Consider the following 16,133-nt stretch of genomic DNA (forward strand, 5'->3'; position numbering starts at 1 on the left):
ATTGAATAGACATCTTCTGTTTTAAAGAAAAATACACTGTTTGAGATGATGAATTATTGACATCTGGAGAATTGACAAAATTGATATAACACGAGATTCATGGTGTGACGGAAATCTCTAGCTGGCGGAGAGAGAAGTCCGGAGGGGAGAGAGCATCTCGTTATCTCTGTCGGAGCTCCATTAATTTAGTCATGGCAAATAATACATACATATATACATTTATGCGAAGTATTTAAATGGTGACACGTCCATAATAACACTATCACAAATTAGTGTGCTATACATAATACATCTTAACCCTAATAAAACAAAAGCATGGTTTTCCTTCTTAATCAGTTAATATAATTAAAGTAGAGAAAGGAATATTCTCGTTCTAGCTAAAATCCACTTTTGCTAGTAGTGCAAAATATACACTCTACAGAATTATCATTATTATTTTAAAACTTATAGAATTAATTACAACCAAGAGATTACAACTCTACAAGCATAAAGTGACAATCAAATGAAAGTTTGACAGCGAAATGCAATATTTAAACCACGTTATCACAAAACAGTCCCACCAAGTTAAGAAGAATGATAAAACAGTATGGTATGATTTTTTTTGACAAAATTGTAACATATAAATGATAGATAGTCCCATCATTTTCAGTCTGCTGTATGGGTTTTTTTTCTGTGGTCTTTTTTTTTTTTGTGGTCTATAAATAAGACTACAGCATAATCACAAAACTGTAACATATAACGACAGAAAACGATGTTACGTTACTACTGACCTAACTGTATTATAGTTTTTAAATAACTTAGTTACTTATTCATTTATTAGAGGTATAAGTAGAACACAGAAATAAGTCACGCTGGAGATTAATAGGTTATTCTACAGGAATATGAAGCAAGTAATAAAAATCCATAAATGTTTCCAATATGACAAGAGCGCCAAATAGGTAATCTGGTAGTAGTGAAACTAGTTAGTCGGAACTCTGCATGCCTTTGAGGAAGTTCTTGCAAATCTTCTCCCAAAGCTTCCTGTCTGCTCCCCTCTTCTCCATCGATGCCTTTGACGCATCCGCAAACTCTTGCTGCATACATAATTTTCATATTTCTTAGAATTATTCTACACTTTGTTTCTCATAAATATTTCAATCGATTCTTAAACATTTTATATTCATTCGATTCGACGATTCTTGCCACATGTGATGAGGTGTACTAAATTGAAATGACTAATCAACAACACCCTAGTTTATAGTTCAGAATCCACCCATAGTCTCTGTATCCACCAAAGTTATATATAAATTTGTCTTCTGTAAATTAATCAGAGTTATGGGGAACAAAAAACAAACCGAGATGAGGCCTTGACCAAGAACACGATCAACAAGGTGGAAGAGAATCTCTTTGCTATACTCAGGGTGTCCTTGAATACAGAACAGATGATCCTCAATAGAGAACATCTCCACCTCGTAGTTTGTGGAGTAGGCAAGCACTTTAGCAGTTTCTGGGAGCACCAAGACTTCGTCCTGGTGGCATTTGATGATCGCTATGGTATCAGGAACCTCGTCTCCGAAGTAACTTCCTGGCGTAATCGCATCCTTCACGATGGTTATGTCTCCAAGCTTTAGTTCTAGTCCGTTCCTTGCTCTGCCTACTGTTCCTCCCCTTACTCTGGCTATGATCTAACCGGAGAATCGTAATTCTTTTTAATTAGGAAAACATTATTTAATCAACAACATGCATTATGCGGTTTGATGAATCATCCCTACACAACCCTCAAAACCACATTTTCTTGTCGGTTGGAAGAGAATTCTTTTAATCTTTTTAATCAGATACATTATTCCATTGACTTTTAATGTTAATCAGATACTTAATCTTTTAATCCTTAACCCATTTTGTAGATCCTAAGTTTTGTTGTCATGCTTATTGAATAATCCACTAGTAATATTAATTAATGATGATGATGTACTTTGATCATTTCATATCTTCATGGAAATGGTTAATTAATCATTAATAAATTGGAAGTTGTTTCTCCAAACGAGCATCATTAACATTTCATAGAACTAACAAAAAAATCATGAAATAAAAAATTATTCACTAATAAAAATTATTTCTAACCAATAAGTCAATAAGTCAAAATTAGATGACAAAAAAAAAAGAGAATGAAAAGAACCTGGTGACCATCATGTTCCACATGTTTGGAACCGAGGTCCCATCCCATATACGACAGAAGATCATATCTATTGTTGGGATATCATAAGAAAGAGGCATGGATACATATTTGGGTCTCTTCGAGAAGATTCATGGGTTAAAGGCACAAGTCTTTGCATTCGTGAGGGATAAACTCCACAAGAGGGTAAACTTATGGACCTCAAAACCCCTATCCAAAGGAGGCATTGAATTCCTAATAAAATCAGTAGCGCAATCAATTCCGACATATGTAATATCGTGTTTTCTCTTACCAAAAGCTATATGTTCAAAATTAAGTAGTGTGATAGCCGATTTCTGGTGGAGCAATAAAGCAAATAGTAAAGGATTACACTGGATCTCATGAGAGCAAATGTGTACTCAACTCTCAGAAGGCGAGCTAGGCTTCCGAATACTAGAAGAATCTAATCTTGCCCTGTTGGCAAAGCAGCTATGGAGATTTCTCAGATATTCAGATTCTCTCCTTAGTCGAGTTCTTAAAGGGAGATACTTTCGATATTGTAGTTCATTAGAGATACAAGTATCAAATCGACCTTCGTATGGTTGGAGGAGCATGTTGGCGGCAAAACATGTTCTCTCATATGGTATCCTTAAGACCATAAGCTCGGGGTTCAACACATGCATCTGGACTGAACCTTGGATCCCAGATACGCCAGCGCGACCGCCACAAGGATTATCTAATGAGAGAAATCCATTGATTTGTGTTAACACCTTGATTGATTTCAACACAAAAAAGTAGAAAATGGAGCGTCTTCGGGAAATCTTCCCCCCGAAAGAAATTACCCTTATTTTGGGAATTAAACCAAGCTTAATTGCCTCGAGGGACGGGTATTCGTGGACCTTGATAAAGTCTGGGAATTATAATGTTAATACTGGATATGAAGTCGCGAGAGCTATCTCTCGCCCTGCTTGCAACCTCCCTCCTCAGGGACCTAGCGTTACGACACTCAAGGCGCAAGCATGGAAGTTAAAAACATCACAAAAACTGAAGCATTTCGTGTGGCAATGTGTGACTGGGTGTTTGGCAACATGCCAATCCTTGCATTATCGCCATATTGGTAGAGATAAAGATTGCCCTAGATGTGGAGGGGAGGAGAAAACTATAAATCATATGCTATTTGAATGCCTCCCAACACGTCAAGTGTGGGCTTTATTGACAATCCCTACCCATCCTATGGTGTTTCCCTCATCTTCCCTATATAGCAACCTCAATTTCTTTTATGGGAGCGGTAGAGACTATGGTGCACTTGATCAAAATCTGCGGACATTCCCTTGGGTGATGTGGTAAATTTGGAAGGCAAGAAACAAGAAAGTGTTTGAAAATATCTTTGAGTCTCCGCAAGATTCAATGGAGAAAGCTATCCAAGAAGAAGAAGTTTGAATTTTATTTTATCAAACTTTTTCTTAAAAATATAAGTGATACAAATCTTTTAGTTTATTATTCAAAAAGAAAGTTATAGCTAGAGGCAAATTAATCAGTGGTGGGCAACAGTTGTTCACCATTTTGAGCATGGATATCAATTTTATAGCATTACTAGATTTTATTCTAATCTGCAATACACTACGTGCATATAATTTTTATTATTATTTATATTTTATATTGTATTTGTTTGTTAAATGTTGGATGTTTTGCAAATAGAGGAATAACTAAATTTCTGACCGTTTGTGCGGCTAAATATTTATATTAATTTTTTAACCTGCAATATACTTTATGACCATTTGTTTGTTATATTTAGTCTGTTTTGTTTAGTGTTTAAGATTCTATTTTGATTTATACACTATGATTAAGTCACATTTTCCTAATGAATTAATTATTTTACACGATCTCAGTTAAATCAACTTAATTTTTATATGTCAAATATTCTAATATTAATAATGTTGACAAATAATAAAATGAGGATTTAACTCGTGTTAGCACAAATTTAATGATATTTTACTAATTCCAACATGTCTACTATATAACCATATTATATAGTATTTAATTTTTAAAATTTTTTTACAAATTCGTAATATTTTAAAATTTTATTAAGTTTATACATATTTAAATAAATGTGAATCAAAGTTATTCCTACGTAAAGAATCAAAGCTCATAGGCTAGAAAACAAAATAAAAATCAAATTGTTGTTTTCTTTGTTTGCAAAGGATTCAGAGATATAAGATCTTCAATACACAATAAAACGTGTGGTTAAATATATCATAGTTTTTGTTTTCATATTGATTATATTGTATTTTTTTAGTTGGAACGGTGTGTAAAATATTTAAGAAACAAAATTTGAAACAATGCTATTTTTTAATAAAATTTATAAATTAACTTTGTTAATAAATTTTTAAATAAATATAAATAAAAGGATATAACCCAAAATGTAATTCATAAATGTATATATAGATTATTATAACATGGGCCGATGTGAACAACCAATAATAATATAGAATTGTTAGTAGTAAGTTATTTATTACACTGGGTCACCTGCCAAAAGCAATTAAAATGACGTGTATTTTAGTTACACTCGTGTTTCACTTAACCTTCTTATTTTTTATATTGTCTTAATCACTTTTAACACACACTAACAAAAGCAATTATACCAAATTATACAACTCTAGATAAAGATCCGTGCTAGAGTACGGGTTGAAATTCATTTTATTTATATTGTAATTTTTATATAAAATATAATTTATGTGATTGTTTTTAAAAGTTTTTTTAGATAAAAAATTATGCAATAAAATCAAATGCTAAATATGATGGATTGAAAAAGACATCTATTTTGTAAGTTTATATTGTTAATGATTCTAGTTAAGTGTTCGTGCTATAACACTGGTTAATTTTATTTTATACAAAATTTTGTATATTTTATATTTTAAAATAAATTTTAATATGTTGTACTAGTTTATTATATATGTATGTAAAGTTATTTCAACAATGTATATTCTACATCATGACTTGAATGTATTTATAAGACATGATTTTGTAAATTTGATTTTTAAAAAGTGAGTTATTATATTATAAATAATTGTTATACTTTTTGTTTTGATATACTTGGTTTCTTGAAATTCTTTCGTACTATTATCGTGACATATTATTGATATTGTTATAACAAATCAATTTAGAGTGTTTATAGTTTCTAACTTTTATATCAAGTTTCAATATTTTAAAAATATTTCAAAATAAATTCTTTAAAGTTTATTATATTATCAAAAATTATAAAATTCAACAAAAATAGGAAATTGAATTTAAATATTCAAATTTTGACCCGTTACTCAGTAAAAATTTTAATACAATAGATGTTATTTTTAAAGAATAATATTATTAAAGCTTGAATATTTTATAGATTGAACAATTTATATTTGTTTTTAAAAATTCAACTCATGGTATATCCGGAAATAAAACTATTTTTTAATTATAATAAATAATAAGATAATTTATTTGTTTCACAAAATAGACTCATATATAAAAATGAGAGGTGAAGTATAATGATAATTAACAAATTAATATGTTAAGTTAGATATCAAAAGATTTTATTTGATGAATACTTTAATAAAGGAAATTAATATGGTAAGTTAGATGATATCAAATGATTCTTTAGAATATTCTCTTTAAGATTTTTGGAAATAACGTGCTCTAGTAATAAAATCTTCCAAAAATAAATTATGTTTACATCCACTATTTAACTTGTAACCAATTAATCTATTAATTAATTTATAACTTATTTGTAAGCAACTTATTAAATTTATATAGTTTATAATGTACTTCCATTTTATTATTCTGTTTTATTATTAAAGGGATACTAAATATATTATTTTAAATTGACCTATTGTTCTGGAAATTGGTCATTATTAAAATTAAAGTTATCGGTGTTTAGAAACAAACAAACAAACAAAAAATAGGTAATTTTTTTATACGTCGACTAACACTCTAACAGCACTCTTAAATCTCTTGAAAAACGATTTGGTTTTGATTCTATGTGAAAATATGTGCATCCTTCGTTTTCGGAGTTGCATCACTGAAACAAACATATTAAGCCCTTTTCTTTAACTAAAATAAAATATGTAAGGTTTGTTACAAAATCAAATTATCGCACATTTGACTATTTCTCCGCCGTTCCAAGAAGGGTTGGCATTTCTCAGTTTCGCGTTTTTAAAATATTAAATATATATATATATATCGGTCCAAAGTATAAATAAGACTATAGTATAATCACAAAACTGTAACATATAACGACAGAAAACGATGTTACGTTACTACTGACCTACCTGTAGTGTATAGTGTCGTGAGCATGAAACCATAACATTTTTTTAAGACTATGGCAGAAGAATCGTTATTGATAGCACGTAAGGATAGCACGGTTTTCATAACTGCTATTAAAAATAAATTCAGAAATTTTGGTCCTATATAATAGCGTTTGAAAAATGCTATGATTAAAATTCACTAAACAGTGCACAAAAAAAAAATCACTAAACCAAGAGTTAAAATAACTTATTCCATTGATATATATGCAAAACTTTTCCTCACCCTTAAACACTTAAAACATTTTTCTTCTCTTAAGCATCGGTGACCTAAATTTTTTTTCCCCCAAATTAGAATTAGGGCAATCTGAGAGAGTCGGGAGATGAGATCTCCGTGTTCCTGACCTAAGGAGGAAAATGAGAGAGAGACTCACAATCTTTCAGGAGAGAAAGACTCATGAGTAACGAAGAATTAGAAGAGGCGGATTTGGATGAGACGACGGTGTGGAACTCCTATGCAAAAATTGGTTCAACTAAGAAGTGGAAGAGGTGGATCTGGTGAAGACGACGGTCCGTCCTCCTGCAATCCCGCCGATCTCCATCGTCTTCGTCACGAGTTTACTGTCGGGGAAACGCTCGTCAGCTAGGAGCATTTCGACAGGATCCTCCGTCACCGTAACACCAGCCATATACGTAATCTTCTTCTTCTTCTATCTGGTTTTCAATTAATTAAATCATATGGGTTTCGTAAAGTCTTGATCTTTGATTTATAAAGTTTCTTAATTGGTTACATGGAAGAGAAGTCACATCAATTGCAGAGAGACTATCAATGTCTTGTGTTAAAATTGTTGTGTCTGAATACAAACAGATGTTCCTTGGTGAATTGAGTATGTCTTATCTCTTATCTGCTCCTATTGTAAGCTACCAGACATTCTTGTGATTTGGATCTGCAATTCAGAGAAGCTGATTGTGTGTCATTTTGCAGTGTGAATTAGTGGTGAGGACTGCGAGGAATCTGATTGTGGTGACAGTTGAGTTCAAGGAGACCATGTAAGTCACTTACCTATCTCGTGCTACTTACATTTTTTTAGCAAGCCATCTTCCGCTTGAAAGCTTTTATTCTATGAACTACACATTGGTGATTATAATGTCGAACTTATGGCTGATATAAGGTGAATGCTTTTTTATCCGATTCTCTACTTGTTTTATAGATAACTTTAGTGTTGACTCTACTCACCCATAAGTCTCTGATTTTTGAGTTTGAGCTAAAATTTCTTTATTTGATCTGTCAACATTTTGGGTTAGTGAATATCTTCCTTTTCTTTACCACAAAAGCACCTTAGTATTGTATTAACGAGTTGAAATTATTGTATTAATTTTGATCAATTGCACATTCATCTGGATTTTCTCAGTTTGTCAAAAGTTGGAATCCAAGAAGATAACAACTCTCTTCTCCATTAATAATTTGTGACGTAAACTGTGAGTTGTTTATCTAGGCCAAAGATTTGTTGTGGTATTAAAATTTTCAGTTGCAATGTGAGTTTATCTGTTTTTAATGTTATACAGAGAGAAGAAACAACTATTAGCGATGTTGGAGGTATATACAAAGAGAAGAAGGAACAACCATTTTAATATTGGTACAAAGGCTGTAGCTGTTGGTGCTGGATGGCAAGGCATAGTTGAACATTGGGTGTTTCTATACATGTGGTAATACCTATTTGTTTTATTGCTCATCTACAAGAGGGAACTTGGAGTAGAGGTATGTAACTATGTATACTCTTGAACTGTAATGAAAAAACAAATCGAAAACATAAGCTTTAAGTTGATGTGGATACACATGATTACAGGGAATCTGGACGGGAATGCTAACATGAACAGTTCTTCATACGTGTGTACTGCTTTTGATGGGAAGGCAATAGAGGAGAAGAGACTTAAGAGATCAAAGTTTGTCTCTATCCTTATAAGTTATAATGTTAGCTTTTTGGATCAAACAGGGCAGCATATTATAAGACTTGGTATGATATGTAAGACTTGCTTATATTAACGTTATGTTATGTATGTTGATGATTTATGAAATAATTTTTTTTAATATCAATCCAGTTAAATAAAGTCGACAAAACTATGGTCAAATATATAAATTATAAAAAATCAAATTAAAAATTAAAGAATTCCATATAGCAAACAAAAAATGCTATGGCATAATATAAAATAGCACGAAATATGTGTTACAGAAAAAAAATATTATAGCATTTGGTTAATGTTATGAAAGGGCGATATATAATAACATGTCAAAAACGCTATAATAGAGGTGACACCTAAGATAGCTGCGGAGAACATAGCATTTATGAAAACGATACTAAACACATATGATAGCATTTATCCTGTGTTATGAATGTTGATTTTTCTTGTAGTGTGGGTATTTTAAGCTGTAGGTTAAAACCACACCTATTGATTGAGCAGCAGCAAATCAAGTTATCAATAGAAGAATTCTGAAAGTAGAGGTTTCTTTGATCATATTTTCTAACTAGAGGTTATTCCGTGCTACGCACGGATTTATTTTTACTTTTATTCTACAATCAAACCTCATATACTAAATTATTGAAAAAAACTCTTTCTCTCTTCAAAAGAGAGTTACCCACAAATTTAAGTGAGGAAAATAGAAACCTCCTGTTCTTGTAAATTTCACTTGGTACATATATTATCCTTAAGAGATATGTCTAATACAAATTCAACATATCAATTTCTAAAAACCTAAAATCAATTAATTCTGATGAAAAGATCGGCTAATTGTCGATATTTGACATCATCATCACAAGGAGATTTGAACAATACATAGCATAAATAATAATTTATCCATACCCAACAACAACCGACGCTCCATTACTAAAAACAAACCTTGATGTATAATTTAATTTATTAGTCTTGTTTAATTTATTAAATAACAAAATGTATAAAAGATTAAAATATCTCTCTGTTTTACAATTAGAATGTGTTGTTTTGGGATGCTACCAATTTGTAATATATATACGGTGAAATTTGAAATTTGTACTGTCTTCTTTTTATGTGGCTTGTATTTGTCTTTGCTTTACAGATGAAACGACAAGTGATTTTATTCCTTTTTCCTGCTGGTTTCTCACAACATCAGAAGTTGTTTTACCTTTGTTGTTGTATTTCCTGTCAACAATAGACCAGTAATGTTAAAACCCCAATCAGTGCCTTTATCCCTTGCAAATCTTGGAGAAACTTCAACCTCAGTTTTAAGCTTTGGTTTACATCATCAGTAATTATCTGTTAAAATAACAAAGGGAAAAATATAAAATTGAAAATGTTAAAATTCAAGCGTAAATGGTTTATGATTCCTTGTTGAAATTTTTTTCACATGTGTGTCTCAAGTTCTAAGGGTAAGTGGTGTTGATCGTCTTTGATAGATGTGACAGACTGACAGTGAAACTCTGGTACATAGAGACGTGAAATTGTATGTAGACTCTTTGACATTGGAAATAGAATGTCTTCCCTATTAAGTCTTTGATGAGGTAAGCCACCTCATCGTCCAATTCATCTAAGTTGGCCTATAAATAAAAAAGTGACTTGGGTCGGTAATTTTAGTTTAAATAGTACCTTCAAATAGTTAGTACACAAAATAAAATAAAAAACATATGAAAAGAACTATGAAACAACGGATTGCCACACTCCAAACTCATTGAAAACAATACACCGGAGTATTCCCACAGCTTCGGATGGAGAGAAAGTGTGACGTGTCAAGGTCAAACCAGAGTTTTTCATTTTCAAATTACAGTTAGTGCATGAATTGTAGTGCCACCTATTGCACAATACACAACTTCAACCACTTTCGCTTTACACCAAAAACAAATGTTCCTTAAAAATATCAAGACGATGTTTTAAGTAATAGTAGTAAAAATAAAATATAAATTGGTCATATTACCTGGCCTCCATCCTTGTTATTTGACGTAAGTCTCTGTTTGTTCAATCATGTACAAATCTTTTGGGTCTTAATAAATTTTGCCAACTAAAATTGACGGGATATGACTTGCCTTGAAATAGTTACTGGGGAAAATATTAAAGACTATAAGATTGTTGTTCATTTAAAAGATTATTATACGAATATTGGGAAAAACTGATGTGAAAAGTAAGACAAAAACTGATTTAATTGGAAGCAATATATATTACATGTTGGAGAATGGAGAAAAAACAAATACAGAATTAACCAGATGTATATGAAATATAATATCTTTTGCGGAATTGTTGGAGTTCAAAAAACATTGGGTTGACGATATTGCATTCAAATATAAATAGTCTGTCCAGAGTGTAAGAAGTTTGGCATGTGTTTCAATGGCAAGTTTTTCCCAAGGAGAGACACTGCTTTCCCCAAATCAACATATCTTCGAACTTAGATAGGCAAGTTGCATGTCTGAAAGCAAGTAAAAAATTAGTTAGAGAGGAAGTTTTTAATATACAGTATGTGAGATAGGTGTGGTGTGGATTAGGTAGTTGATTTACAATTTCGTCTAGAAAGAGACACTTAAAGCTGAGTAAGAGATTGTTTCTTCTAAAGTATGGAGATTCCTAAAAACAATCCTATTTTTACTGGTGGTCATCGTTAGAGAGTAACTCTAGAGTAGAGTAAAGAGCAATTTTTTTAGCTTGTAACATTTTTAAATGCGTAGTTAGTGTGTGGGGTGGGGGTGTTGATTCCCAGTAGATTGAGAGAGAGAGATTGAATTCTGTTGGATTATAATTTTATGGAAAACAAATTACTAATATTTAATTGGAAATAAATAAGAAAGCAATTATCAAATGACTTAATTTACTTTGATGGCAAGACTTTACGTTTTCAAAAGCAGAATACAAAACTAAAACTAAATTTGAGCTTCAATTTAAATACCGTATGGGAGAAAGAGAAACACATGGGCTGCATGTTCAGATCTCATTTGTTTGTTTGTTAAATATTTTAATTACCAAGAGATTAAGTTGACAATTGTGGCCATATATATATTTAATTAGCAATGGACAAGTGTCAATTATATAAAGTGTCAGATGTCATCACCTCAAACAAAGTTTAGAAGAAACCTTCTCTTATTATATAAGATTTCATTTAACAAAATTATGTCGGGAGGAAACTGAACTACGTAAAAGAAGTTTCTTACATTTTTCTATTTTCATTTTATTTGTAAACGAAGTAATACTAAAACAGATAATTTTCCACACACCATTCGTGTTCAACTTCAACCGTAAACAATGTTTCTTCGAATTGAGACTTATTAAACTCGACTTATTAAAAAATATATATATAGTTGTTGAGTGTTGACAAAAAGAAAACCGTATTTATAGGTTTTAAAATAATTTAGTTACTTAATTCATATTTATTAATGGTATAAAAGTATAACACAGGAATAAGTCACGCTGGAGACTAATAGGTTATTCTCTACTACATTGAACAGGAATAATGAAGTAAGTAATAAAAATCCATAAATGTTTCCAGTATGACAAGAGCGCCAAATAGGTAATCTGGTAGTAGTGAAACTAGTTAGTCGGAACTCTGCATGCCTTTGAGGAAGTTCTTGCAAATCTTCTCCCAAAGCTTTCTGTCTGCTCCCCTTTTCTCCATCGTTGCCTTTGCCGCATCCGCAAACTCTTGCTGCATACATAATTTTCATATTTCTTAGAAAATATTCTACATTAGAAAATATTCTACACTTTGTTTCTCATTAATATTTCAATCGATTCTTAAACATTTTATATTCATTCGATTCGATTCTTGTCAGTGTTGTCACATATGATGAGGTGTACTAAATTAAAGTGACTAAACAACAACGCCCTAGTCTATAGTTATTCTAATTCGATCTGGTGAATATTTTAATCCAGAATCCATCAATACTCTCTGTATCAAAGTTATAATTCGCAATTTTTCTATATAAAAAATTGTGTATTATGTAAATTAATCAGAGTTAAGGGGGCAAAAAAAACGAACCGGGACGAGGCCTTGACCAAGAACACGATCAACAAGATGGAAGAGAATCTCTTTGTTATACTCGGGGTGTCCTTGAATACAGAACAGATGATCCTCAATAGAGAACATCTCCACCTCGTAGTTTGCGGAGTAGGCAAGCACTTTAGCAGTTTCTGGGAGCACCAAGACTTCGTCCTGGTGGCATTTGATGATCGCTATGGTCTCAGGAACCTCGTCTCCGAAGTAACTTCCTGGCTTAATCGCATCCTTCACGATGGTTATGTCTCCAAGCTTTAGTTCTGGTCCCTTCCTTGCTCTTCCTACTGTTCCTCCCCTTACTCTGGCTATGATCTAAACGGAGAATCGTAAGTTTTTTTAATTAGGAGAAACATTGTTTTATCTAACAACAACATGCATTAAGTTTGATGAATCATCCGAGTAATAACACAACGCTAACACTAACACAACCCTCAAAACCACATTTTTCTTGTCAGTTGGAAGAATCTTTTAATCAGATACATTATAGTATTATACCAAATGTGATATACATTAATTTTTAACTTTAAATCAGATACTTAATCTTTTAATCCTTAACCCATTTTGTAGATCTTAAGTTTCGCTGTCATGCTTATTGAATAATCCACTAGTTATTAATTAATGATGATGATGATGTACTTTGATCATTTCATATCTTCACGGAAACGGTCAATTAATCATTCATAAATTGGAATATGTTTCTCTAAACGAGCATCATTAACATTACACTCAATATTATGCAAAAAAATGGGTGTTCAATTTAGATTTAGAAGCTTAGAACTAACAAAAAAATCATGAAATAAAAAACAGGGGATGTTTACATACCTATTCAAAAATTCACTAATAAAAATGATTTCTAACCAATAAGTCAAAATTAGATGACAATAAAAAATCCAAAAAAAACAAACAAAGAATGAAAAGAACCTGGTGACCAAAGCAGATGCCAAGAATTTTCTTCTTCATCTGGTCAATCTTCTTGACAAGATCACAGAGCTTAAGGATCCAATCATAGTTCTCGAAGGCATCGTGAACGCTTCCGCTGATAACAAAGCCATCGTACTTGTCGAGATCTTTCTCATCGGGAAACTCACCGCTGACAACCCTAAACGAGTCCCACTGCTCTCCTTCGTCTCCAAACGTTGACACGAACACGTTGTGGTATCCCCCGTACGTTTTCTTGACAAACTCTGAGTCCAAAGCCGCAAGAAACAGAGCGAATCTTTTCTGCTCCACCATTTTTGCCGGCGAATGAAAAAATTATTAGAAAAGAGAGAGAGAGCAGTGGAGATGAAATAACTAACGTACGTATGGTGTGAAATTTATATCAGATTGGATTTGGTCGACCTACCTACTGGTTTTTTTTTTCATTTCCCACGTTTTATGTAATATTTTTTGAATTTTATCATATCAAACTTTTTTTTTTAATATAAGTGATACAAATCTTTTGTTTTATTATTCAGAAATAAAGTTATAAAGGCAATTAATCAGTGGTGGGCAACCGTTGTTGACCATGGATATCAATTTCATAGCGTTATTATTATAACATGGGCCAATGTGGACAACCAATAACAATATGGAATTGTTAGTAAGTTATTTATTACACTGGGTCACCTGCCAAAAGCAATTAAAATGACGCGCATTTTAGTTACACTCGTGTTTCAGTAAACCTTCTTATTTTTGGTTTGTCTAACTCACTTTTAACACACACACTAACAAAAGCAATTGTACCAAATTATACAACTGTATTGAATATATTACTTTAACTTGACCTATTGTTCTGGAAATTGGTCATTATTAAAATTAAAGTTATCGATGTTAGTAGAAACTAGAAACTAGAAACAAACAAGAAATAGGTACTTTTTTGATACGTCGACTAACAGCACTCTTAAATCTCAAAAGAAAAGCATACGTTGCGTGCACCGACTCTTGAAAAACGATTTGGTTTTGCTTCTATGTGAAAATAGGTATGTGCATATCATTCGTTTTCGGAGTTGCGTCATTGAAACAAAAATATTAAGCCTTTTAACTAAAACAAAGTATGTAAGGTTTGTTGCAAAATCAAATTTATCGCACATTTGACTATTTCTCCGCCGTTCCAAGATGGGTTGACATTTCTCAGTTTCGCGTTTTTAAATTATTAAATATATATATCGGTCCAATAATCTCGTTGTATAAAGAATCAGCGACGTCAAACAAACTACGAATATGAAATTCGAATAATCTCGTTGTTAACAAGAAATATTACGTCTAATTGCCAGTTGGAGCAATGTCGTGGACCTTTTAGGTTTCGGAAAGGGCTTCATACTACTACGGTTGACAAACATTGGCCCTTAAGAGTTAATCCAAGGCTAAGAAGGTAAACAACTAGGCTTCCCATCACTAACAAAGCCAGCCTCTTAAGAAAAACTACTCATCATTGTTTCAACTTCAAGTAGTAAATCTTAAGGATTTGGACGTAAACATATGATTAAGCTTCAACTTTTTAAATTCGTCTTAAACCAGTCGTCTTTTCTAGATGAAAGTATGTTTTTGTCTCTTTTTTCTTCCTCTCCAACGTATATCTATACTATTAATTGGGGAGCAAAGTTAGGAATATAAAAAAATAAAAAACATGACATATATCCATGTTGCCAAACAGGTTCAATTACTTATATAATTAAAAATAAAAAGATAAACAATATAAGGTAAACAAAAAACTGTTAGTCAAAAATCTAATATTTATGGAAACAATAATTACGAAATTAATTATAAAACAAAAATTACCCTATATTTTGGAAATGGTTTAAAGTTTAAAGTTTGCTTCCATAATAATCAAAGAATTTAAATCAAAAATTATATAGATATATATATATCTATTAATTGGGAGCACACTTAGGGATACAAAAACCATAAAAAAAAACATGACATATATCCATGTTAACAAACAGGTTCAATTACTTATATAATTAAAAATTAAAAAATAAACAATATATGGTAACAAAAACTGTTAGTCAAAAATCTAATCTTTACGGAAACAATAATTACGAAATTAATTATAAAATAAAAATTACCCTCTATTTTTGGAAATGGTTTAAAGTTTAAAGTTTGCTTCCATAATAATCAAAAAATTTAAATCGAAAATTATATATATATATATAAACATATTTGGTTTGGTTTTAAATTGTGAGATCTTTACGGAAAAAAACAAATCAATTTGATACAATTTAGATAGAAACAAATAATCATATATCTACAATATTAATTAGGGAGCACACTTAGAGATACCATAAAAACAAAAAAAACATGACATATATCTATTTAAACAAACAATCAGAAAGTTTCATTTAAAATAATTAATTACAAAGTTATATTTTGAATATGTAATTTTTATGAATGCGACCTTTACAACTTTGAAAAAGTTTTTTATTACTTCTACATGATCAAATTGAATTGCATATACTGTTTTGACTCATTATTTTTTTATTTTTCTTTTATTTTTACCAAACTAATAATAATATTAGTTTTTTAATATTTTGAACTTCATTTTTTATTTTATCAATACTTATTAGAATGCACTTCTATAATTATGACTCATAAAGACTTGGGTTGAACTAAATTAGACAAATTTATGTTTTCTGTCAAAATTTATATATTATAGGTCTTCTCACTATTTTTAATAAATTGTCTAATATAAACAATTTAAACAAGTTAAAAAAATTAAAAACCATGCACAAAAGTG

General features: G+C 31.1%; 1 protein-coding gene and 1 pseudogene across 2 annotated transcripts; both read right to left on the reverse strand.

Annotated features, from left to right (window-relative positions):
* Positions 1-824: 824 nt before the first annotated feature.
* LOC147930175 (gamma-glutamyl peptidase 1 pseudogene) lies at positions 825-2,203 on the reverse strand (annotated as a pseudogene). Its single transcript, XR_015574778.1, has 3 exons — positions 2,156-2,203; positions 1,335-1,664; positions 825-1,073 (listed from the first exon to the last, which is right to left on the reverse strand). The product of XR_015574778.1 is annotated as a gamma-glutamyl peptidase 1 pseudogene (transcript).
* Positions 2,204-11,777: 9,574 nt separating this feature from the next.
* Positions 11,778-13,925, reverse strand: LOC104730258 (gamma-glutamyl peptidase 1). The gene is made up of 3 exons (XM_010449400.3): positions 13,340-13,925; positions 12,401-12,730; positions 11,778-12,067 (listed from the first exon to the last, which is right to left on the reverse strand). The coding sequence occupies exons 1-3, from the start codon at positions 13,649-13,651 to the stop codon at positions 11,957-11,959; spliced, it is 753 nt and encodes a 250-aa protein (XP_010447702.1). The 5' UTR covers positions 13,652-13,925; the 3' UTR covers positions 11,778-11,956.
* Between the last annotated feature and the right edge of the window lie 2,208 nt (positions 13,926-16,133).

The sequence above is a fragment of the Camelina sativa genome, chromosome 12 (assembly GCF_030686135.1).
Source record: "Camelina sativa cultivar CO46 ecotype springtype chromosome 12, ASM3068613v1".
Taxonomy (NCBI): Eukaryota; Viridiplantae; Streptophyta; class Magnoliopsida; order Brassicales; family Brassicaceae; genus Camelina; species Camelina sativa.